The sequence below is a fragment of the Accipiter gentilis genome, chromosome 9 (genome assembly GCF_929443795.1).
Source record: "Accipiter gentilis chromosome 9, bAccGen1.1, whole genome shotgun sequence".
In the NCBI taxonomy this organism is placed as follows: Eukaryota; Metazoa; Chordata; class Aves; order Accipitriformes; family Accipitridae; genus Astur; species Astur gentilis.
In genome coordinates, this window is record NC_064888.1 from 33,491,878 (window position 1) to 33,517,833 (window position 25,956).

The window sequence follows — 25,956 nt, forward strand, 5'->3', positions numbered from 1 at the left end:
GGAGCCTGTAACATCTCTCTACTACTATAAAATATGGTGAATGGAAAGAACCATCTCAATGTATATCATCAGTAGTGTGTTGGTGCAAGCTGAGGAAAACTATATCCTTTAACTGATCTGAAATTTGGTCTGTTATCTATGGAAAGTCTCAGAAAGTGACCTTTTTGGAGGTTGAATGCACTAAAGGCTATGCCTTGACAAAGTGGGAAGAAAAATTTTGTTTACGGTATCAGAAGAGGAAAATCCACTGAGACACTCAACTGGTGATGGACTGTGTGTCATCAAATCATCATTAGTAAGCTATAAGGCCCAGTGTGAATAGTAAACTGACACACAGTGGGGTGATTAGTACTTTAGGTGGTAAAATAGCCTCTGAAATAAATGGGAGTCCTCTGTTTCAGAAGACATGGCCTGACAGTCCAGGCAGTCATCCTTCAGCTTCCCAGGAAGCTTTTCTTATTCACAGGACAGACTCATCCAAATTTTGCTTGGATAGCTTCTCCTCCAAGCTGCTTACCGTTTCAATGACATGGGAAATAAGAGCAGTATGGCCAGCTCAAGAGACCTACACTGGGCTTTGTCTTTCTGTGGCTCAGTTCCATTATCTGCAAAACAGAGATAATGGTACTAAGATTGCGATAAGCATTATTATGATCACTTTACAAGCACAGCACAAGCTAATTAATATAGTTAAGTTTGATACATGTAGCTCTCAAAGCCACGTAATTCTTTATAACAAACAGATCCCTTTCACAGCAAGAGAGACTGTCTCCAAGCATGATGCTATCAGACTGCTGAAAAATCACAAACTTTTAAAAATGGGGACAACAGTAGTATAATGGATACAGTGTGCTAAGAAAAGTAGGTCTAGAGAATGAACTAGCAGGATTATGTAGCTTGGGAAACCAGAACTGTGATTTTAATCAGCAGCTGCTATTGATAGAAGGGCAGAGGTTTGTGTTTGATTTGAGAGGGCAGCACTACAGATGCTGAAAGATTATTTCATAGGGAAAACAAATGGATCTTAACTCTTCAAAGGATAGGAAATATAGTGAGTGTTTCTAGAACCCGATTTTTACCAGTCCTTCACATGTGCAATCCTATCCAGATCCCACAAAGTAGGTTTATAATTCAGCTGGCTGAGACCATTGGGTAATCGGGAAGTTGGAGACAGGCTCTGTAGCTCAATTAAGGGTAGAGGTGTTACAGAGGGAGCAGGAGTACTCCAGGCTCCCAAGGCAATACAGATTGCAAATCTGAGGAAGGGTTTCTAGGTTTAGGAATGTGAATGGATGGAGGCATTTCCAAGCCAGGTGGCAATCAATTCCTTTATTGTAATTCTGCATTCCTCCTGCTTCTGAAATTTCTTTATCAGTTTGCCTCTGCATTTTTCTTTGCTTTTTTTTTTTCTTACTTAACCATATTTTTAAAATAAGCAGAATACATTTAGGGTCAGTTCCTCAGAGGTCAATGGAACTGCAACTGAGGGACACCAAAGGAGAAATTTGCCTTTAATATATTTTTAATGCCTCACTGCACTGCAGTCCTTTTTTTGTCAGCTTTTCTGTAGCAAAGCATGTAAGCCTGGGCAAGCAGCATTATTTATGGCCAAGGCATCATGGCCAGGAACCAGCCAGAAGATCAGACAGCTGCTACAGACCCTTTCAAAGTTGTAGTGACATACCCCAACCCAAGCTGAGAAACACTATATTGCTGCAACCTCCCCAGCACTAGTGAGATAACATCCAGAAAAGAGAGCATTACTGGAGCAAGAAGAGCAATGGTTACTGTGTCAGAGCCAGCTGCCAACCTGAGAAGATTAAACTAATGAAGGACACAAAGAGTCCATTCTACCTTCTTTCTCACCTTCCTCTTAAAATCCCGCCCCCCCTCGCCAAGAGATCAAGACCTGTTGTTGAGATAACAAGAACTAAAAGGCTTACAAGGTGTTATACAGGACGGCATGGTTGAGATCCAAAAAAGCACTTAAGCACCTCAGAAGCCATTTCACCACATTCAGGTGACTCCAGAATGCTATTCCCCAGCAACGTCATTCTGCTACAAAACACTTAATCCACGGATTCTCAACAGAGAATGCCTGCAGTTCTGCTAGGGCACATACCAAGTGTATCAGTGCTATGGCAGCACTGATTACAGCTGAGGCCAGCAGCCACAGCCAAGCTGTCTTCAAAGGACAGCTGGAGGAGACAGGCCTGGTGGTCAGATCCCTTGCCCAGGACTATGGGAGACCCAGATGCAATTCTCCTTGCCTGTAGAGTTCAAAGCCATCTTTCCCCAGAAGTGCTCTAACATCTACCTAGAAGCTAGCCTTGGGCACTCAATGAATAATTTGAGGGCACTGTGCCGACTGGAGCAGGTTCAGGCATGTGTGCCGCACAGCGTGCAGGGGTGCTTAGACTTCCAAGGCAAACAAAAAAATGAATGTCAAGCCAACCAGAGCAGCGTGCCTTGTGGGTCTCAATTCAGATGCTCACACACAGACATCCAGTGCCATTTAAGATGTCCTTGAGTAGTCTGCATGGCCTCTGGATCCCACTCTAAAAGTGCTTGAGTCTCCTAGATGTTCTGTGTCACAGCTGCAGATATCTTGGCCCACTTACAGCACCTGTTAGTGCAATGCACGCCTCGTTTAGGCAAATGAATCAAGTGCCGGGCAAGTTTAGGCATCTCCAAAAGGTGGTAGCCCAAGGATGGCTGTGGTCTCACATGACCAGTGTAAGTCATCAGTCCTGGTCTTGCATGACCTGTTTTACATGTCTCATGCCTTTATTAAATCAAGCCCCATGCCTTTATTAAATGAAGCCCAAAATCCTTAGCCTGCATAACTAGCTAGCTCCAAGACAGCCCATAAAAAAATACACCAAATAAAACACTTACCCACACAAAAGCTTCAAGGAAACTCAGCTGAAAACTGATGTTTTCTTCCAACAGTAGCAAACCCCAGGCAGAACTTTGCTGGAGAAGCTTCCAAAGAATATTACTCTGAATACGCTGGCAAAGCTAAACAGCAACAGGATCAGGCATTCAAATGAACATAAAATATGATTATTTACTTCAGCCAACTCTGTGCTCGGCAAGATTTGCTCTTGTAAATGTCTGTGTGAATGCCTTGGAAAGCAGAAATGTCAAGGGAATGCTTCTTCAGCCGAGAGTCTGTGCTAACCCACACCCCAGGGAGTGCACGTACCAACGGCAGCGCTGCCTCACCAAGCGTATGGCTGCAGGTGATTACTGAAAAATTATGATTCAGCATTGCGTAGTTACACAGGCAGACAGGTGATGCGTGAGGTTTAGAGCAGAAGACTGTCTCTTCCGGTGGCCTGAACCTCCATCTCCGATTTTTACGGGACTCCTTCTTCCACAAACACGATTTCCTCTAATTTCCCCTCCTTCTGATTTGCTTTGTGCCATTATTGAAGAATGAGGACTTAGGGGGCAGGGTACCTGTGGGTCCCAGGTGCTCTGTTATGCACCTGCATGGTTCTATCATTTGCTCACAAGGTTGAACTATCATAGAACAGAATCTTAGTGTCATTTAGGTTGGAAAAGACCTTTAAGATCGAGTCCAACCGTAACCCTAACGCTGCCAAGTCCACCACTAAACCATCTCCCTAAGTGCCAAATCTACTCGTCTTTTAAATACCTCCAGGGATGGTGACTCAATCATGTGCTGAAGTGAGTGACCAACCACGTGCCATGAGTAACTAACTATTGGAAAGGTATTTATTCTATAAAAGGCAAACCAATGCTGAAATCCATAAGGTATTTATGACTCGAGGCGGTGAGTCTACACAGCACAGCTCACTGTAGACTTAGGATCCAGGACAAGTTTGACTGTACCAACATAGCGCTGCAATTCCAACAGGACCCATTAACTCAGAGCAGGCCCAATATAAATGCAGTTACCATGCTTCCAGACCCGGCATGGGTGTCTCCATGCCTGTGGGATAAATACACTGTTTATCTCAGACAAAACCAAGTATGCCAGGTTTTGGTGCATCGCTGGAAACACCATCATCAGTACATTGCAGCCTAGAGGTGAGTGTCACCAGATCTCACTCCTCCTGGAATCAGCTAGCTGTCTCCATTGATTCTCATTACCCCAGAAAGTCCTTCCATATAGCTAAGGGGCTCTTCACGTTTATTGTTTTATCCAAAACAATGAAACTTGGATGTCACAATATCCCTTGCAGATTCAAACAGCAGAACCTCGTTTTCTTCATGTAAGAACCAGACAGTAGATACTCGCACAGCTTTCCATCACAATGGAAGGAACAAAGCTGGAGAGACAAGCTGCCCTTGTAGGTGAAATTCACAATAAGGCCTTCATTTGCTCTTTGTCGAAATCTTTACAGATACTTAGATTGCTGAGATTATTCAATGGGCTTGGAAAGAGTCAGGGAAATGCAACAATCCTCAATGGTCTGGTTTGCAATTTAATGGCTTTCCTTTTTCTGTGTATGCAGTTACCGAGAGAAACCTAACCCCTCCCCAAGCCTTCACCTTTGATCAGAGTGGGTATCAAATGCTTGTTGGCTTAGGTACATTTTGTGCTTGTTTCTTATGCAAATGCAAACTACTATACACCAGCTGGCACTTCTGCAAATTTGTTTCATGGATTTTATTCTGTTTGCTACCTTTCACCTAAAAGGGCTATTATGTCCATGGAGATTACTTTTCTGTGAGAAGATAGCGAGAGATTTATTTTCTTTCAAAAATTATGGGACTAGATCCATCTTGGAGTAATTCCACTGAAACCTGTAGCATTACACCAATGATAATTTAATTGCAGTATTTGCTAAAAATCATCAGAACAAAGCTAATCTGTGTTTCAGGTGCTTTCTTAATGTCATGGCGAGGTTGACCACTTATATCATTTTTAGCAAGGCATTTACACAATGCCTAATCAAGCTTAGCCAAATATCTTATGCTCAAAATCAGCCCTGTGTGGGCAGACCTGAGAGACCAAGTCCAACCCCAGGGCTGAATCTGGTCCCTTGACCTCGAAGAATCAGTTTGTACAAGGTCATGAGGCCTTCCTCATGCACAAAGTCACAAGCTTTCTCCTGCAAGCCTCCCCTTGTTTCTGGACTATATATGCTTGATAACAGGGTGGGTCATAATGTCTCACCAGAAACTCTGGCTTCTGGTCCAGACCAAATACACACTCACACACACAGACAGACAAAAATAAGTGAATGCTTACACAGTGTATATTCTGAGTTGGGCTTAGGAATTCAAATTTGGGCCTCAATGCCTGTAGGATATGGGGTGAGGCTATAAAACAGACACCTAGAGCTAAATCTTCCTTATTTTAGGATTTCTGATAAGGATAATCCCTAGTTAGGTCACACCACATCATCTATGAGCTTTGGTTCTTGTTCTTGAGTCAATTAAATTCTTTAATTCAATTAAAATAACAACAAACCCTGGCTGAAGGATTTTACTCATGTGTACATCTTTCAGTAATCTCATTTAAATCAGAATGTGATGGCTTGCAGGACTTGGCTCGCAAGAAGAGTGAGAGCAGCCTGTTATGTGCTCTGTATTGCAATCCTTATGAAGCTTCAGGTCTAGGTTCAGGCTTATTATTTGAAATTAAACACAGAAATTCATGGGCTTTTCAACCTTTCTTTAGGGCTTTGGATCAGTTTGCAAGAAGCAGAAACCACCCTAATTACTTATAAACATTTTCATATCATTGTAGATTCACCTGCACACCATCATCACTGGGCGAGAGCTGGCATCCCTTACAATGCATGGTGTAGTCATGGCCATGCTTTGCTAATGCCATCTGGCTTGAGACGCTCCTTGTAGTGAACGCTTTCCTGAAGGTACACCCATAAATCTCACCCACAGGAGAGCTGAAAACTCATTGTCTAGCATTTCAGGTTAAGGTCAGGGCCACTGTGCTCTTCCATCCCACTCCCTCCTCCCTCAAAAACTCCAGACTAATGACAACTGGTACAGCTGTACTGCTGCGTAACCCCTACGTGCCAAAAGTTGCTTGAGAGAAGGCAGACCCACACCAAACTCCTGCCACAGATGGGGCAGAATGAGGCTCTCCACCGAAGGAGACACCAAAATCATCTCTGGGGAGCCCCACAGGACTGGGTCCCACAGGCAAGGTCAGCGAGATCCTCTGTGTTTTGTGACTCAAGACAGATATCAGAGCATAAGTATCTCAACAGCACCCGGATCTGGGTGGATACGCCCGTGCCCCAAGTTGAGGCCGTTTATGTGACAAGACTGTTTACAACTCACGTTTGTTATGCAAGCGTGTAAAATAGCAGTAGCGTACCCAAGTCCTTTTTCTGGGCCTATCACTAAAAGCTAACACAAACAGGATGTAATAGGCCACCAGAAAATCTTACCAGCTAACCAAGGCTTTCATACAGCAACCACATGATTGATGGTCATATGAGGAGCAAATTTGTTTCAGCTTTCTGTGCAATGGCCAATTTTACACATTCTATAGTGTAATATTTAATGTATATTACATAGTCTTATATGTAGGTATATAGTACCTTATATAGGTACTATAATTATGTAGTATGATACTTAGGCTTATGGAAGATCCGACCTAAATTCAGATTACATGCCTGTGAACTTTTAGAAAAAATAAGTAAAAAAACCCCAAAACGCAAGGTGGTATATATCTGTTGAAATTACTTTTGTCCACTTGCATGGCACAAAAGGTTGACATTGTCAATAAGCCATTCAAGACAGGCATCTAATTCCTATAAATACATTTTTGCTTAATTCTAGAAGGCAGCTGCAGCTTCACCTTTACAAAAATTCTACATTTTCCTAATTAACTTGTAAAACAAAAATTTTGTGCCAGTTATATACCCTCGGCAGGTTTCTGTTCAATTATTTTCAAGATCTGTAAAATGCCACCATAGGAAGTCTTTCAAAAAAAATCAAATAGCTGCAACACAGTCCCATCCAGGGGAAGAGAACAGCTTTTCTATAACTCTTTTTTCCCTCCCTCACTGGACAATACTGGTGGGTTGAGATTTAACCAGAGATGGGCTCCTTTTACAAGATTGCTTATATAAAGCGAAGATAATGCCAGCTGGGTTCATTTGAAAGAGGACATCTTGGGAAGAGCCGACAGCGCAGCTATTGGAATAAGACCGGAATGAAAATCTGAAATACTTAGCCCCTTCCTGTCTCGTAGGTATAATAATACTTAATTTCTTGTAGAATGCATAGGATTATAATTAGAAGGAATTGTCATTGAAATATACGGTATAAGCCATTTATAAATATGCATTTTTAAATAGAGGCTGAGTGAAAATGGTGAAACTGATTGTTTTTGTTGGAAATACTTAATCAGGAAGATTTTTTGTCTTTACCTAAATGATAATTGTTATTTCTGACAGTCTGCTCAGTAATATGTATATGAGGGCTGACACTGAGGAGTGTCTACTAAGGGAAAATATGAGAACTCCAGTCCCAATCCCACAGGCTGTACATGCTTCTCCCTGTTTTCCTAAAAACTCAACATTTAGCAGTAAAGGAGAAAATGCATGATTTACCAAAACTGAGCTACATGAAGTTAAGATTATATACATCAGGATAGCCATCACCACAGAGAATAGTTTCAGCATTAAATTTATAAGCACAGTATGTATGTTATTGCATCATATTTCTTCTAGTAATTTCTACTCCCTCTTTTCTCAGATTACATTATTTCAGTTTCACTTGGTTATACTAACACTTCAGATTTAGACCCTTTACAGGAACAAAGAAAAACTAGAATAATTAAAAGCCACCACTAAACTGAAATAGTACAATTGTCACAATAGTGACCCAGTGATAATAAAGGTCTTGGAAATATTTATCCTGTAGATGCAATTAAGTTGGGCGACAGAATATCAGTAATGTTATTTGTTTCTTTCTGCAAGAAGAACATATTTAACAGTAGCTACACTTTCAGGTCTGCAGTCAATGCATTGTTTCTCTTTCCAATTTTAAAGACAATTTCAGCTTTTATTCCCTGTGTTCTCAGATCATTGCAAGAAATGGTGACTCTTACTATTTATCTGCTGGTCATCTTGGCTCAAGCTCTTGCAGGGCCTTGCAATCCAAATAAAGCAGGTAAAATAATTTAAGTCTCTTATGATCTTCTCTTGTAATTAAGCTGCCAAAGGGTTTTCTTCTATTTAAAAGTGGAAAGTTTTTCTTCAGAAAGTTAACCTGTGGATTCTGGAGTGCTAATGCTTACATTTTTTATTTACATTTTTATTGATCTGCTTTCAGCTAGCACAATAAAGCACGTAAAACTAAAGTCCTAGCCCCACAGAGAATTAGGCATATGCTTCACACTGTGCAATAATCATAGTGCAATAAAGTTAAGTACAAGCAGAATTCAGGCATAAAATAGCAAAGAAAACAACAATTAGAAATTATCTGCAATAGCACAGGCTAGATGCAGCAGATCTTTGCTGCCCAAGCTGGGCTTCAGTCCCACTGACTGCAGATGACTTGTGGTGAATGCATGTGCTTGGGCTGAACTCCTGAACCACACTGCTAAACAAGAAAAAAACCCAAAATCACTGAAGGTAAGGCTCTAATTGCACACTGCTTTCTGCCTAGAAACTCAAATGATCTGATGCCAGGCCCACCTGTAATGTAGAATTCATTACAATTAAGAAATGTGCTTTAGAAATGTTTTGGAATACGCCTCAGTATAAAGTGTTTGCTTTGCATGTGTGTGACTGGCGCCAGACTACTGTCACTAATTTCATGGTATACCTTAAGTTTATGGCCCTCTAGCCGTTTATTTCAGTACCTGCATTTACACAAGCAGTTTCTCTGAACTGCAGGAATTTTCATAGCTGTAAAGTCACCAGAGTTACAAACCTGACCATCAACACAAGCAGAATCAGCCTGCGTGTGCTGAAGGTTTGTTAACCAGAAAGGAGTGAATTGTTAAGGTCCGTTATCGACCTTCCCTGAGTATTCCCTAACAGATATGGAAAGGCTACAAAATAAGGCTTTTATCATAAAAATGAGAGTGTCAAGGGCTTCAAAAGAAATAATTGAGTAATTCCAGGCAGGGTGCCTTTTTTCTGACTGTGGTAGTTGGAAGTCTTTCTCAATTTTCAGGTCACTAATGGTTAGTCAATATTTGCCCTTTAAATTCCCATTGAACATTCAGATTTGCACTGCCTGATTCTCTGAAAAATGTCCAATTCTCCTATCATGAAGCAATCAGTCTTTAAGTTATGATGTTCAATATTCATGGTTGTATTAGCAATCACCATGTTTGGAAACATATTCCACTGCTATTAACCATCACTGTTAACAGGTCTAGGATTTCAGTTCATTTACTATTGCTATTGACAGGGCTAGGCTCTTCATTTATTATTGCCATTAACAGGGCTAGGCTTTTCAGTTCATTTTTAGATCTTAGCTTTTAACTTGAGAATGGTAAAAATTCAGTTTGCGCTGGCACTGCAACACCAGTGAAAGGAAAGAAAGGGCAGAATATCTATCGTGGCCTAGATCTAAGACTGATACAAAAAGGTGCAGATCTACCAAAGCCTAACAAACAACTTCACCAATATTATTTTTACAGAATCAGTGGCGTTACAGAAGCCAGCTCTGCCAGCATAAACTAATCTGACAGATTTCAGTGCAGCCATTTTTCACTTCAGATTTCTCAGCAGTGTCTCTGCTCCTCAATCAGCTATTCCAGAAAGATTAAAAATTTACACAAAGTTCTGCATTGATTAGAAGGCCAAACTCTTCCAAAGAGGACAGAATTTAACAACCCAAAGGTTAGTTTTGTGTAGCAAAAGCTGCTCACGTTAGAGGACCCTCCAGCACATACCCCTGCTCACAGAAGTTTAATCCCAATGCAAAGTAGGTGTGCAGACCCACGTCTTTCAAAGAAAAACACCACTGAATATCACTCTAGGTGTATTATTTTCCTTTCAGATGTAATTCTGGTATACTGCTATCCTAAAACCATCATTACCAAAATTCCGGAGTGTCCTTATGGATGGGAGGTTAATCAGCTGGCACTCGGAGGCATTTGCTACAATGGGATCCATGATTCAGGATATTACCAATTCACGATCCCAGACCTGTCACCTAAAAACAAATCATACTGTGGGACGCAGTCAGAGGTAAGATTATCAAGGTCAACATTTCTGAGCTGGACTCAGAAATCAACTGGACTCACTTGAGAGAGTCCTGTTTGTTTCAGCTTGGAGTAGGCTTTAAGTACTGATGGAAGAAGGCAAACTCCAATATCAGGGAGAAGGAAGAATCAAATAGTTATGCTTTGCACCTACAGGCAAAATGTCTGTGTGTTAGTTGCCCATTTGCATCTCTATTACACAGAACATCTATATAGTATGGCATATGTATAGGCAGCACAGCATATAAAGAACTACAAAACCATGTTTCCTTGGGGTTAGTGTTTTGTCACCAGGGTCTTCATGTTTCAAACTACAAAGTTGCTCCTGATGCCTCAAAGACTCAGTACTGCCTACATTTCTCTGTCTCGCCATCCACAGTTCAAGAACCCCGTTTATCATTTCTACAACTCCATCGTCTCCAATGACTCCTCAGTAATTGTGAAGAGCCAGCCCGTGAATTACTCATTCACCTGCACATATAATGCCAACTACCTGGTGAACCAGGCTGCCTTTGACCAAAGGTACGTCCACTTCTGGGAGTGCACCTCACCTCATCTTCAACACCACATCTCACTCATACAGAAACCTTGTTACGTCCCCAGGGTGGCCACTGTCCATGTGAAGAATGGGAGCTCCGGCTCGTTTGAAAGTCAGTTGTCCCTCAACTTCTACTCTGTAAGTGCTCTTTGCCACCCAGCTTTTCGCCTTCACCTTCCACAGGCTTCAGCCTAAGAGCTGGTAAAAAAGGGCTGCTGCTCCTGACTTTTATGTGTCATGGAGCATGTCACTAGTCTGGAACAGATAATTACAGTGGAGTTTGCAGGGGTCCTTGTTTCTGCTGATTAACAGGCATATACTTAAACTGATCAGAGCAGACACATGCCAACTGTTCTTTTAATCTGTCCAAATCAGGCAGATTTTTCTGCTGAGAGGCACATTTCTAACATGCTGACAGGTTTTATAAGAAAAAGCAAAACTTGTTTGTAGTCCCACTGAAAAAGCAGCATGCATCTGCAGGCACTGCTGCTATCCCATAGTCTCTATAGATACAGCAAAGCTCCACGCATTTCTCTTGCAGTTTGCTTCCTGGTCTGCTCACCCAACAGATACCTCGTGTTCCCCAGAGATCTTTAGGTCATGCTGCAATTTTTTTTCCCAACAAGATATTGTCCCTGGATATCAGGTTGATCTTTTGAAACATCCCCCTCCTCTCCACAGCTCCGCTGTGCTGCTGGAGCAGCCAGCTCCTGATCCTGGAGCCTTTTTTCCAGCAAAGCACAGTCAAAAGCACCAAAACAGCCCCTCTATTTTAGTACAGCTAGAAAAGGCACAACTAATAACATACTGTGTTAAATTTATAGGCCAGGTAGAGGGAGTATTTACCAGAAGGTGGACTGATGGAAATCTCTCCCCCTACACCCTGCATTTTGGGCACCAATTGATCACTAAACACTTTGTCAGGCTTTGGGTGCCACATGAAAGCCCATGTGGTCTTTTTTTTTTTCTGATATATGGTACACTGGTAGTAGATACTGGCAAGGTCCCAGGAGGCACCACACTGCTCCTGTCAAATCCTGACGGAATGGCTACAAAAATAAATGATGGACAGTGAGCAATGAATCTCTGGTACCTTTAATTTTTTGCCAAACAACTGTTTTGTTCTAATGGCCATGGGGCTCCCAGGAGTCAAGGAGGGAGTGCCTGAACTGTACTAATACATTTTCCCACAGACGAGAAGTACAGAACAAGCTCAGAAAGCTAAAAGACCACTCCTTTGTTATTTTGTTCACGTTTGCACTGGGGAGAAAAGGTTACTTTCAATGAAATGTTCGATTTTAGGGTTTTTTTTTTTGCAAAATGGAAATAAAAGATTTATTTTTGCCTTGCTATACATCTCTGCTGCTGCCTGACGCAGCCCTCTGCCTCTGGTGGGCTATACCTCCAGGTGCTTCATGTGCCCATTTCCTCACCCAGAAGCAGTGCCCAAGCTGCAGTGTGACCCAGTGGAAACCCTCCAGTCTCACCTGCGCTTTAGTCTGTGACACACTGTTAACAGAAAAGGACTGTAATGCAGCATGAGGGGCTGGAGCCTGAATGGAAATCAGACCTTCAACACTGAAACCTGTTGTGAAGAAAAGCAAGATAATACTCTAAAACAGTGTAGAGCAATAGAGTTTGGAAAAAGAAGCATTATACCAGGTTCAACTCATTTTAGCACAAGGACAGATAAGAGTTTTGTGATAGTACTTCTGCAAGTTCTCTCCTTCGGGAGAATTCTTTGGTTAAATGAGAATTTCTCAGGGCACTTAACAGCCATAGGTCACTAACCTAAACACAGCCTTAAGCCTTAACTTCAGTGCATGTAATCTATCAGATGTTGCAGTGGGAATACTGTAGTGCCTCACAGCCACCTCGCTGTGTAGGCAATGAAAAGTACATAAAATCAGTACCAGGGAACTGAGCGAGCACCGCAGGGCAACATAGTCCAACAGCTCCAGAACTACATATACCTGAATCCTGCTGTGTAGATTTAACAAAGTAAACAAATTCTACAACTAAACATGTTACTCTTTAATAGTTCTGGTGCTAGCTTCATTCTGACCTTATGCAATAAAAAGCAGTGTGATTTAAGTAGGTACTTCAGTGTATTTGTAACAGAACTTTTTCATCTGAGCACCACACGCTGCACTACTTTGAGCAAACGGGCTTTTTAGTGGGTGAATGACTACAGCTGGCAGAGGTCTTTCCACACACTTGTGCCCCCACAGCTCTCCCCACGCTGGCCACCACAAGTATAAATCTCTGAACCCTTTGCACACAGGCACGTGATTTCTGCTAGTTTTCATTCCTTTTCCCTGACATGTGGCCATCTCCCAAGCCCCTTCCCATTCCATACGGTTATCTCCAGTCCCCTACTCCCACCAGCTTCCACCACCACCTCTGGTGTACCAGAGGCAGCAGCAAGCTCACTTCTCACCCATGCTGTGATATAACACATCCCACAACCCGAACAGCATCAAATTCTGTCACTTATTATCATTATAAGCCAAACATTAACAAAAAGATTTTTAAACACCATCTTGGGCTTGCAATAGTCCTACTACTAGGTGTAGAGTTTGCAGCTTGCAGGTAGTAAGAGCCCAGACTCCTGGAGTCCATGTCTCCAGAGCCGTCTGAAGTTGCCACCTGCTTTTGCTTTGCATGTCACTAGTAACGTATGATGCCTTTCTCTTTGTCTTTCAAAGAATGCCAAGTTTTCAAGTATAAAAGAAGCCCCTTTCGTCGTTGAAACATCAGAAATTGGTTCTGACATATTTGCTGGAGTTGAAGCTAAGGGCTTGAGCGACAGGTAGGCAAGGGAAGGAGTAATAATTAATAAATTGGCAATCAGGACATTCCTTGCTAATCTGGGGTTTATATCTCTCCAGGTTCAAAGTTGTTCTCAACAACTGCTGGGCAACTCCTTCCTCAGAGTATTTCTACCAGATCCACTGGCCCCTGATCACCAAGGGGTAGGTGCCGGTGGGACCGGGGGGAGCACCTCTGCCCAGCCCAGCCCTGAGGATGGCAGAAGGTCGGGGACTGGGGGATGAGGGGGCAAAAGAGAAGCTGGCCCACAGCAGGCCAAATGCATTCATCAGACCGCGACCTCAGGAGACGTTTCTCTGAAGCCGTGGAGGCTCTGACACTGCTTCTCCATACACAACACAGGTGTGCCACGGACAACTCCATCCTCGTGCACGAGAACGGGAAAACGAGCCGGGCGACGTTCCAGTTCAATGCTTTCCGCTTCCGTAACATCCCCAAGCTGTCCAAGGTCTGGCTGCACTGCGAGACGCACGTCTGTGACAGCGAGAAGTTCTCCTGCCCAGTGGTAAGGCCTCCCTCCCAGAGAAACACGCAGTGCTAAATTTAGACAGAGGATGCCGAGACCTTCCTGAGGGCACGCTGGGTGCGGAGCCAGCGCCAGGGCTTTCAGTAAATGGGGCCACCGCAATGTGCGAACCTGAGTGGCCAGCCCTGCACCCCGACCCCGTCATGCCACAGGCACTGTACGCAACATTGGGCAACTTGTTTAAACGTATTGAGAAACAAGGCAGCCATTGAAAAACCCAGTTCTTGTTGATATCCCAGGCTACAGTCCTGTCTGACAAACAGCTACAGTTAAACACAAGCCTGAAAAAAGGGAGAAAGTAGAGCTTTTTTCCATTTTACCAAATATCTCAGTGCTGAGGGCACCCTGGGGGCAGCAGGAGAACCTGGGTCAAAGCCCATCGCTAGTCAAACAAAACCTCCCAGTCCCCCTTCCCAAGGAAAGCCCTCTCTGCTATCCTGCAACGAGCTGCAGTAAGTTCCTGCTCTTGCAGCCTTCCTGTTCTGCATGAAGTACATAAATTGTCACTGGAGCAGGAACTGAGGTGGAAGAGTAGGCTCCTGTGATCTTAGGTGGGAATGAGGTGGGGCTGCTAATACGGGACTGTTATTTAGCACGGGGAGGTGCACACTGCTTGCACCAGCTGATGCAAGGGTAAGGGCTACTCAAGTGTCTGTCTTTCAAGACTTCCCTCTCCCTCCTTCACTAAGTCAGAGCTTCACTATTCTTTCTCGTGTGCAATGAGTGTGTCATTGCTATAAAATGAAGTCAAATTTTATTTAACCTGAAATGAAAGCCCAAAATATTCCTTGGCCAACATACTGTCATTTCAGCAACAAATATTTCTTGCTGGAGAAGAGAAAGCATCACTCCTGGTGAAAGCAAATTTTATTTCTAAACCCTTTCTCAGTCTAGGAGCCAAATTAAGATAGCAGCTCATTACCCAGCCTCAGTGCTAAGCAGGGGGGCACTGATTTGTGCAAAATTTGCAGGTTTGACAAAAATGCATTGTTAGAAATTCTATGTTTCAAAGGCGAAAGAAAAACTCTGGGCTTGGATTTTGTTGTTTGTTCTTAAAGATTTCGTCAACTTTTTATCCAGGCATAGACCAGGGTTAAAAGAAAACACAAAACCAGTACTCCATATCTGCCTTTCTGACAGTACTGCCAAACATCTACATCATCCTTTCAGGCACAGGGTGGAATTCCCTCCTCACCATCCAGCGTAGGTAGGATAATTGCTCGATCAGGCTAACATCCCTCAAGTCCACTTTCAACCCCAAAATGCAGCTGGTGGTCTGCTGCAATTAAGGTTGAACCAAGCTGGGGGTCTATGCTTACAAGCAACTCATAACCAGAATTACTACACGCTGAGTTTGTAAAAAATAAATAAATATGCCCACAGCTGGGGATCTGCAAAGGTCAGGGGATGGACAAAGACCTTTAATCTGTAGAGCACTGCCTCCAACACAGACCTTGTCAGCTGTGACAGCCATCATTAGTGCTGGACATGAGATGATCTATATGGAAGGGATTTGCTGCTTCCTGTTTCTACCCAATAGGCAACAATAAGAATTAGCAATAAACAACAGAAGCCTTCACAGGTGTCACCCTGTTTAAGGCAGGGTGGAAAGGGAAACTGAGGAGGGCCTGTGATTAGCAAGCGGACACCCATCTGGGGTCCTGCCAACTACACCTGAAAAGAGCACTTTCACTGACAGTCACTGTAAGGGCTGTGGCATGCCAAACCCCTCAGAAAATGCACTGTAAAGACTCTCCTTAAATCTCTCCTGCACCAAACCCCCCCAATAATTATAGGGGGAAAAAAATCCCTAGAAAATTTGCAGCAATATTGACACATTTAATTTCCTTGGATGGAAACATGAGAATTGGGTTTGGATCTTTTTTTTAATTATGTTTGACTTTTTTTGGTATACATGACTTTCTCTCTGATCTCTCGAGACATGTGACAAACGAAAACAGCGCATGGAACAAACTGGAGGTGTTTTAGTGGCAGAGATCGCTGTACGGAGTAAGTGACTGGGTTTCTGGGGTGTTTCTCCCTTTGGGAAGCAATGAAGGTGGGAGCCACCCGTGGCTTGCAGCGTAGGAGCAAGCAGAAGGAGCTGAAGCCCTCTGCCAGAGCCCTTTCCCCCGTGGCAGCAGGAGTCTTGAACTGAAGCTGGTCCCCTTTGGGCTCTGGCAGAAGAGCTCAGTGAAACTCTCCTCATTTCCAAAGTGAGTAAAGGCACCCATTTGGCATTAATGACAAACGGCCAAACCACTTACACAGCAGGTTAGCAACGTAAACTCTGCTCACCTGCATCTGACCTCAGCAGCAGCCCAGACAAGCTCTGATAGATTGCACATGAGTGGGAGAGAGGTCAGGCTTAGAAGCAGCAGGAAAGCTTTTCTTTACAGCGCGGATTGGTACTTCAGCATACCCATACCTCTGGTAGGTTAACCCTTTGTGCCTATCCCTCCTGATACACAAATTGAACTGCCATAAGGTTTCCCCATTATAAAGCAATGCCCATTTCCTTGAACTGCTGCCTCCTGGAGCCACCAGGAAATTCTCCCTGAGCTGGTTTAATTCTGCAGATCCAGCACATCTTTTGAAACAGGTCCTTGGAACAATGTATGCCTAAATCGTGTTTTCACTAGAGCCCTTCGTACTAGTTTATCAACTACATGACACCAACCTCAAAGCCAATTTAAAATGACAAGTACATGTAGAGCAGCATTATTATAACTCAGTATGTTGCACCAGTAAACCCCCATCAATTTTAGAAGATAAAAGAACTGAGGATCCTTTTATAACCTCAGACAGCAAAGCCAAGAGGAAGAAATATCCAGAATTTCAATGTGGCAAATGTTATCTGTTCTGCACACTGGTGCACTTTGCCCTATTTTAAACATGCCATCCCAATGTTGTCTTCTTCTCTTATTTTATACAGGCAAAGGTTTATCCAGATTTTACACACTCTCAGGTAAATAGCAAAGTATGACAATGAAAATATCAATCCCAAATATGGGTTTTTGAGTGACTCTGTCAACATAAACCCCATAATTCAAAGAAAGAGCTGAAAAATCTAGTAAACTTGACAGAAGGAAATATTTCAAAATGAAATTTTATTTCTCAACATTACACACTTTGTTTTCCTCTTTTTGGCACATCCTTCACTCTGGACAATAAAATCATACCAATAACTTCCAATACTGAACATTACTTCCTCGTATTTTCATACCCTCTTCCCAAAAAGGAACAAGCATGTTTCACTGCATTAACGGAGATGACTGAAAGCATTGCTATTTGGAGAGGGTTTGAAAAAGGACTTTCAAAGCCTATTTGTTAAAACTTGATATGGTGACAGAGCCACATTAGGGGCACGTAGTTGCACTGATGAGGGTGGGAAGAGAACGTGAAAGGCAGCTGACAGGGAAGTACTCACATTTAGTCTATGTTTCTCTTGCAGATATCATCTTCCACCTACTTTTTGTGATTGGATTTTGTGCTGGTTTATTATAATATGCAGCACAGCTGTGTTTCTTATCTTTTCCCAATCCTGTTTGGACCTGGACTTCTTAACTAAAGATGTTTATTTTACAGAGGAAAAATGACAGTCACAAAAAATCCTTGTGCACCATTTTACCAGATAAATAAAACATTCCATGAGCTTTGTGCCTTGAATACTGGAGAATCTCATAGCAGATTTGCCTCTCCCCAGTCTCTACGGGCATTTTAAACTAGCGGAAACCCAAGGGTTATGTATTCCACCAATGTCTCCTTTTAAAGACTTGTGATGCCAACAGTACTTGCTTCTACAAGGAACGCAGGGATGTGCAAACTCAGCATTTTTCAATGCCAAATTTACCTTCAGTGTCCCCCTTCCCTGTCAGGCTCAGTGTGGTACCAATCTCCCCTCCAGGCCTGGTCTTGCAAGGTCCTAGCTTGATCTGTGAAGCCTTTGAACAAGATGAAAACTAACCTAACATGTCAAGGATGGGAGAAAAAGATGCTTTTTATGTAGCAATAGTTAGAAGGTCCTCAGAATTAATTACCTGATATTTCTTTCCTGCTTCTCAGCGTTGTCAGTATTGATTGGTTAAGTAGAGTACGACATGTGCTGCAGTAGGTACAATACTGTTAGGAGGTGGATGTGTTGCTGACTGGAAAGCCTCAGTGCTGGATAGCTGCACGGTATGGATGCAAATTAAGCACATCTGAGGTTGGAAAACAAGCTAATGAGCTTTACACTTCCTTGAAGACATAGCTGGTGTCAGATACAACAGGGTCCAGGCGTTAGCTCTGTACCTGAGTAACAACAGCTCTTAAACAGCAAGAAGAAATCACTAGAAAGGGAAACCATGATTTCTAAAGCGCAGGAAATATCAGGACATGAAACAATTTCCCAGCAAGAGTGATGGTAGGTTCCTTCTGGTAATGACTAAAACAATACTGAACAAAACTCTTGAAAGTGTAAGAAACATTCCTAGGCCTCTTCCATGAAACTTGCAGGATCCTAAATGTGAAAGAGAGGAGAATGACTACAGCTGTTACACTTCTGTTAATGAACACAGTGGGTGTAACTGTGTGTGTACATACTGCAGCATAAGCACATTATAGAATTTTTGCTATTGTTTGCAGAGAGGAAACCTCCTGAATAATTCTATTAAATTAAGGATTTTAAGGTCCCTTTTCTTTTTGAAACCTCATTGTTATGAAGATAATGCATAGCTAGAACATTCATACATTACAGCCACACTTTTCAAAGACACATAGATCCCCCTTGCTCCTCTAGGTGCATATATATGCATACGTATTTATAAGTAACTGCGAAAAATAAAGCTGTTGAGAGGCTGAAATTACAGCAGACAGCATCCACCCCGACAGCCTGCAGAAAAACTGCCCGTTGTGATGGCATGCATTTAGCCATTACATACAATAGAGGGCACTCTCTTGACAGAATTGTTTGATTAGACAGACCAGAGTTAGAAGATCTGTCACTCCAAAATTAATCCTAATTTAAACACCAACTTCATCTCTTTATTCTGTAAATCCATGACATTTCGTTTAAATGTCCCAGTCAGGGACAAGGAAAAACCCTACTTATCTCAGAATATTATCATAAGAGCCTGACTCGATACACACAAAACACATCATAGAAGTACATAGCCTGTATTCGTAGAGAACCTCCTCACTCCATTCTGAAGATCAGATCTTTTCAAGTTATCTCCATCCAAAGGGCAGCTGTCACTCACAGGCACAGACGAAAAAATAGCTATTGATTGATTGGACCCCACAGCCCTTTCATGTAGGATATCGTTGTGGCCATGCAAAGGTCAAGTCCAGTGGCTTCAGAAAAATAAATAATAATTCTTGCAGCTAGGCAGTCAGGCAGGCACTCAAGGGGGAGACAAGTGTCCTGAGCTCTGTCAGAAGCTGCCTTGCACCCTGAAGCATAGAGATCAGCCTGCTGTCCAATACGTTTTTCTTTACTTTGTTGTTACAAGGAAAACCTAGTACCTACCTAATGTCTTAGCCTGCTCTTTAAAAGCAATTGTTGGACGTGTTTCTATTTGAAATTCTAAGAGAAATGTTGTTAAATTCCCCTATATGAAGCCTACCTGCAATGCAAACAGGTGCTCTATGGGGCAGCCAGTCTCCAGCCTTCCCAGATTGCTGCCCACATTGAGCAGCCCGTGCCTCCTCTCCTGCTAAATTTTCTCTGCGTGTGGTTTCATCCACATTAACACCCTCCTCCCACAGTCTGGCTCCCTCCGGGCACTTACGCACTGTGACACAAAGAATCACTGGAAGGGATTCCCCCCTGTTGCAAGACAGTCTGGTTTTCTGCTTACACTCATCTGCTCTAACTGGAAAATAACACCAGCGTTTTAATTCTGGGAGCAAACAGAGCAACATACGTCAACACGCCTAAGACACAGACATTCAGGATATATATCATATCGACCTTATTTTAAAAAGACAATTAAGCCACACTAGGTAGCACAGGCTTGTCAGTAACATGGCCCTGAAATACATTTTTGAGATCTTGCAGTTTTAAATTGCATTCTGCTTTTCTATAAGCACATTCAGCAGAGTCCAAATGATGCAGTACTGCATGACATGAAGTGGGGCATATAGATTCTATTCCTTGGTGAGCACTAAAACTGAGGTCTAATGCTAAAGCAGAGGTCTAATGCTAAAGCAGAGGTCTTATCACTATGAAATGTTTGCACAGCACTATAAATTTACACAGTGATTAATAAGCCCTGATAAGAGCATTCTGAGCACTTCTCATTGTCTGCACGCCCAACACTTCTGTGCTAGCACCTTTTAGTGAATACCTCAAAGTACTCTAGAAACAGTAACTGATTAATCTGGAAGATTTAATCTTCCCTTTACAAACTGAGAAAAACTGAGGCAGAAAGAATGACATGAGCGGGTCACAACAGGGCGACATGTCAAATAGATTGGTACTTACTCCAGTAGAGAGGAATGTTACTGGAACAACAGAAATAGTCATCAAGGAAAAATATGTAGCCTGATCTGGTATTTCTGAGGATGAATTGTGAACTGAGAAAATTTGCAAATTTTGCATTTATTTTATCTGTACTGGAAAAAGAAACTCCACACATACAGAAAATCAAGACAACAAATTTGAGGGTTCTGATACATGATGAATTACGTACCTGGTGACCCACAGTAACAGATCACAAGCATCCATAGCAAACATAAGATAAAACTCAGAGGTTAATTGCCTGAAAGGAAGTTTACACCAACAGGTTTTACTTCACACTTGTGAAGGTGTGCCACCATGCCTCAGTGGGTGGCAATCCTTACCCTCTGATGTACCCAGACCTCCATCCTCAGCTCACAACCAGCCAGACTCAGGCTGTTTGCCTGTGTAAAGGCCAATAATACTGTTTCAGCTTCTCTCTGGGTATATGGCCTGTCTCTAAAGTAATCATGGCACTCAGGAATTTCACAGACATAATAGCCATTACTTCAGTGTGGTTGATCCCACTGCAGACGGGTAGGCTGTTAGCCACCCGTGCTAGCAGTGCTGCATCACTGTGGTTTCTACCTTTAGCAACAAAAAGAGCACGACTATTCTTATTGCATATCTTAGATGTGGGGTGCAGGGTGCAAATAAATCTGAACCATCAATCCTGTAGTGACTATTTTCCAAAATGTAAAGAAAAGTGTGTGGGGGGAAATCCAAAATGTTTTGAAGTTACTGTATCAATGGTCCTTCAGTGGACTAAATGGAAATTTTATTCATTTTTTTTTCCTAGAAGAGATCTTCAACCACTTCACACCTTTCTTTGGCAGATGGGGAAACAATTTTCTTCCTTGCACCCATTAACAGATTATGAAAACGCATTTGCTACTAACCTGCCTACTGAGTTATTCTAGCAGAGGTCCCTCTCCAAAGCCAGCAGAAGAGTCATGACAAAAGCTTTGCTATTTCATGCCTATTTGCTCAATAGCCAGAAAGTCCCAAACACCATGTGTTTTCAGGATGTTATAGAAGAGGCTGTACAGGTCACTCGGGACTGACCACTTGAAGGGGGATGCTGAGAGAACACAAGTTGCAGCTCCATCAAGCAATGAGCCACTTTCTCCAGTGAAGCTAGGAAGGAGGAGGAAAAGGGATTAATTTATTTTGTGACCACTGTTTCTTGTTGTCCATTTCCTTCATTTGCCCTGATTTGTTTTGGAAATAGGCAGAAGTTACTGACGGTATTTTCTAAAACTTCACTAGGAATCAAGGAACGCAATGCATGTACATCACTGCCTCTCATGCTGACCAATATTGCCTTTGTATTTCTTCCCCTGCTTCTGATATTCCTTTGCATCCTCCATTAGCTTTTGTTTCCTACTTTCAAGCGTGTTAGAGCAACGCTTTGGTTAGCAACACATTTGTACAGAGCGTCAGTCAAAAAAACCAGGCAACGTTGACGACAAGAGCTCATCTATGTTCCTTTTCTCTGCCACAAACTACACCAGTACCTCCAAATGATCAACATATTTTCCCAATTTGCTCACCATGTTGTCCAAGATCTTAATGTGCCTACTGGGGCATACACAACGAGGTCACGTGTTTATCATCTGGTGCCAAGAAACACAGCATATAGTGTTTAGTTTCAGGTTCCAGCAGTTTCCTCCTGGTGGCTGGATTTCATGGCAAGGGAGGGAAGAACATGTCTGTTCCATGTTCCAGGCCTTTTCATGAGGTGCCGTGGTTTGATCATGCTTGGGTCCTCCTACCACATGTCTCTGCAGAATCTACATACACTGCTAATTACGTAGTAATTTCTCACACTAGTTTAAAGGGGTAGCTTGCTGAGGGAAGAAATAACTTTGAAAGTAAATAATTTTCCCATCTGGCATAGTTTAACACTGGCCTCACTGGAGCAGAATAAAGGTTCATCTAATTCAAAAGCCTCCCTCTGACAGTAACCACCACCAGCAGCTGCTTACAGAAAGTACAAAAGCAACAGAACATGGACACAGTGAATCTCAGGGTCCCCTATAATAACTATTGTAACCTACAGCTATCTGGCAAGACACAAAGCTGTAGGTTTGCATCCTGGCCAAATTCTATCATAGATTATTATATAATAAATATATCAAAGTATACTAAAATATAATAAAACTGAGATGTTGAAAGGAATAAAATGCAATTACCTGTGAGAAGGGGTTGCAGGGAGGGGAGATCGGGGGTATCTACCTTTTGGTAAGCACAACAGCAAAGGATGAGGCACTTTTATATATTTTATCCTTTTAGCTTATTTTGAGGCTTTTTATATGTAGCAAGATTAATGTGACCTATTTTGTTTCAAGATGAGACTTAGGCAAACATTTGCAATGAGTAGGGAGAGTACTGACCACATATATAGAAAACTAAACACGAGACACTCCGTCATACATGACACCTCAGGCAACCACAGTCTGTATTAAAAAAAAGGGGACTAGCTTACTATTTGCCTAATTAGCATGACATCTGGTTTCAACTGGATATTAATTGTCTTCATTTCCTGCTCTAAACCACCGAACACTGTCATTGTGGGCTGTTCAGCAGCTACTCTTTCCCTTCTCTGCAACAGCCGCGTTTGAGTGGTGAACAACTCCGGCACATTTCACACAGTCTACAAAACACTTTAGATACCTGTCAGGTGAAAGGAACAACGTATTTGGGGTAACAAGCCTTTCACAAGTGAGCGAAATTCACCCTTCATGGCTTGCTTCTTTTGACCACTTTTTCACAGAGAAGAAAATTAGTCTCTGCTCTGTATTTTTATCCCAACAAGCTCTTAACGTGGTGATGGTCCTTGCATTGCGCTTCTCCACACACACCGGGGTGGCTGTAGGGATGAGTCCTTGATTCTGTTGATAATCTCTGAACACAGCAAGCATGATTCATCATGGTCCCAGGTACCCATACGGCTATTCTCATTTTAGTATCACCCATATTTGACTGAAGATGTGTATAACAACAAAAGGGATGTGTCCTTCTTATAAAGGGTTCCAGCTTCCCACTTGGGAAAGCTTCCAGGCCAAGGATTACATGTCACCAGGGAACCAGTAGGAATTAGTGCCAGAACTTACACAAATAAGAATATCAAATCACGAGAAATTGTCTTTCAAATATGCAATGGACAAAAAGATATAATGTGAGTGCTTTAGGTACACTGGAGAGAAAGAGTGGCCACCATTGCTGAAACAGATGTAAAACTGCCAAGGAATTTTGCTGAGCTGCTTGAAATTTTGGGCATGGTGGAATTGGGGGGAACTTGGAGGGGTGCATGTGGTTAGGTTTTTTTGGTAATAGAGTTTACAATCAGTTATAGGATCTCCATCTAGCATTAGAAAGCCAGTAAAGCAATTACTAGTAAGCTTAGGTAAATTCTATAATCTTGTAGAATTTTTATTGAAACCATGACAGGTCAAAATACATACATCTCCTTCAGAGATGAAGGTAATATCTTTAGTAAGCAGACAGATACCTTACTCTGTCTATACTCATCTCAGGTGTTCTATGTTTCAATGCAAATACAGTACATACAGCTCCTTCAGGATGTAAATAAACACTTCCAAAAAGGATTGTATGAAAAGATAGTTCAAAATAAACAATATAACAGTCTGGCAACACTGGCTTCAGAAATCCTTGCTAGCTCTCTTCTCCATCCAGCAAACTCTCCCTCCTGAAGGGAATCCTGTTTCCCACCAGCCTACACAGTAACGTGGTTCTGCGATAGCTACTCGGCATTGCCCCATCTACCTTCAGACATCTGTCAGTGACTCGGGCCACAGGCTGATCTCGGTGCTGATGCCTAAATCCAGTCAAGTGGTACCTAAGAACAGACCCAGACCCAGCTCACAGACCCAGACCTGATTTGGCTGTACAAACAGAATAAAAAGAACAAGTAGGAAACTCAAATGCTGGGAAGGATATAGCAGTGCCAACAGACTACTGTAGAAGATTGTCTTAGGAATAACTTTAAAGTCTGTTAGCTTAAGATAGATCAAAAAAAGACAGAAGAAGGAAAAATGGAACAGTTGTGAGGAGAAGCTCTAGAAAAAGTGAATTTTACACCCCAACAACAGGAACTGACCACAAAACAAGAGCAAACTGTTTCAGGTAACCACAGGGGAACAACCAGGTTACACATTATGTCTGTTTAACGACAGGATGACTATTCTCCTGCTATAGTTCTGCCATTGCAGCTCTCTATTTATGGTCAGATATTAAAAGCAACACTATGCCCCAGGGCACTGTAACTCAGACACTGAACATATATCCATGCCCAGGTTTCCATCCCAAGGGTGAAATAAGATCCTCATTCCTTTGTAATTGTCACCTGAAGGTTGGGCATAATTTACCAAGGGGCTGCCCAGTTGTTGGCATTTCTTAACAGCTTACAGTTTATAAAAATATCAGGATTTAGATTTTTCTTTTATCAATTATTTCTAGGTACAGGGAAGTGGAGCAAGGTGTTATTGCAGCATAACATGATTACTGCAGCAGCACACTGTCAGCTTGCTTTGCCGTCACGTAATCTTTGGCAGCGCTTCAGCACCTCTGCACCATTCTGGCAGCAGAGAGCAACCATGAAACTGGTTTGATCAGTGCTTGGGGAGTCTGCGATGTGTGGAGTTACTTGGGCTGGGCCAGTGCTGCTGTCCTTGCCCTGGCTTTCCCAGAGAGCGTTTCAGTGGAGGGGCTTAAAAGCACTGAAAATCAGCCTCAAGGATTGCCTGGTGATGATTGTGGAGCGACAAGATTGGTGTAATCTCTTGACTAATTTTAAACTTGCTCACAGACCTACATGCCCTGATTTTCAGGGCTTCTAATTAATCAAGCAAGGTTCAACTTTATTTTGGTGACCAACTCTGGAAGACACTAAGTTTCACTTAAGGCTTAAACCTTCTAAGCCTTAGTTCCCACCTTTTGCCCTCTTTTTTTTTTTTTTTTTTTTTTTTGATGTGACTGTGCACACCACAAACTTCCATTAACATTTATAAAAGGTCATTGTCATCTTTGAAAAGAGCAATGCTCTCCTCACTCCTCAAAGTGCCTGACGGTTCAGTTCTTGTGACCCTTAAACATACTCACTGGTAACTGAAGTTTGGCAATATTTTTTATGAAGTCCACCAAGTGGCCTGTCTTTAGGAGGAAAGCCATCCAGCCAGCTGACAGAAGCAATTAATTTTGTTGGACCACAGGTGGATGCAGACAGCTATTTAAGAATCCATTTCGACTATTTTTTTTCTTTCATTTTTACTTTATTTTATGAACTGGGGGGACACACACCCCAAACTGCTCTGTCATCTAAAGCTCAACACCACAGGCTGTTAAAAATGGAATATTTTCTTCCTCACAGAAATTTCAGA

General features: G+C 42.4%; 1 protein-coding gene across 2 annotated transcripts; it reads left to right on the forward strand.

The window, feature by feature from the left end:
* The first annotated feature begins 7,108 nt into the window (after window positions 1-7,108).
* On the forward strand, window positions 7,109-18,805 carry TECTB (tectorin beta). Of its 2 annotated transcripts, none has more exons than XM_049810407.1 (11): window positions 7,109-7,200; window positions 8,039-8,127; window positions 9,973-10,163; window positions 10,557-10,699; window positions 10,781-10,853; window positions 13,424-13,527; window positions 13,607-13,690; window positions 13,890-14,052; window positions 16,014-16,083; window positions 17,009-17,041; window positions 17,528-18,804. In XM_049810407.1, the coding sequence occupies exons 2-11, from the start codon at window positions 8,052-8,054 to the stop codon at window positions 17,578-17,580; spliced, it is 990 nt and encodes a 329-aa protein (XP_049666364.1). In that variant the 5' UTR covers window positions 7,109-7,200; window positions 8,039-8,051; the 3' UTR covers window positions 17,581-18,804. The 2 variants fall into 2 exon arrangements, with proteins under 2 accessions (XP_049666364.1, XP_049666366.1); XM_049810409.1 differs by having other exon boundaries at window positions 7,117-7,204; window positions 17,528-18,805.
* The last annotated feature ends 7,151 nt before the right edge of the window (window positions 18,806-25,956 follow it).

Bases quoted from the DNA above. Each gene is read 5' to 3' on its own strand.
- TECTB (XM_049810407.1), top strand. From the start codon at position 8,052: ATGGTGACTCTTACTATTTATCTGCTGGTCATCTTGGCTCAAGCTCTT. The intron at 10,854-13,423 runs GTAAGTGCTCTT...TGTCTTTCAAAG, and splicing joins TGTCCCTCAACTTCTACTCT to AATGCCAAGTTTTCAAGTAT. The intron at 13,691-13,889 runs GTAGGTGCCGGT...TACACAACACAG, and splicing joins TGGCCCCTGATCACCAAGGG to GTGTGCCACGGACAACTCCA.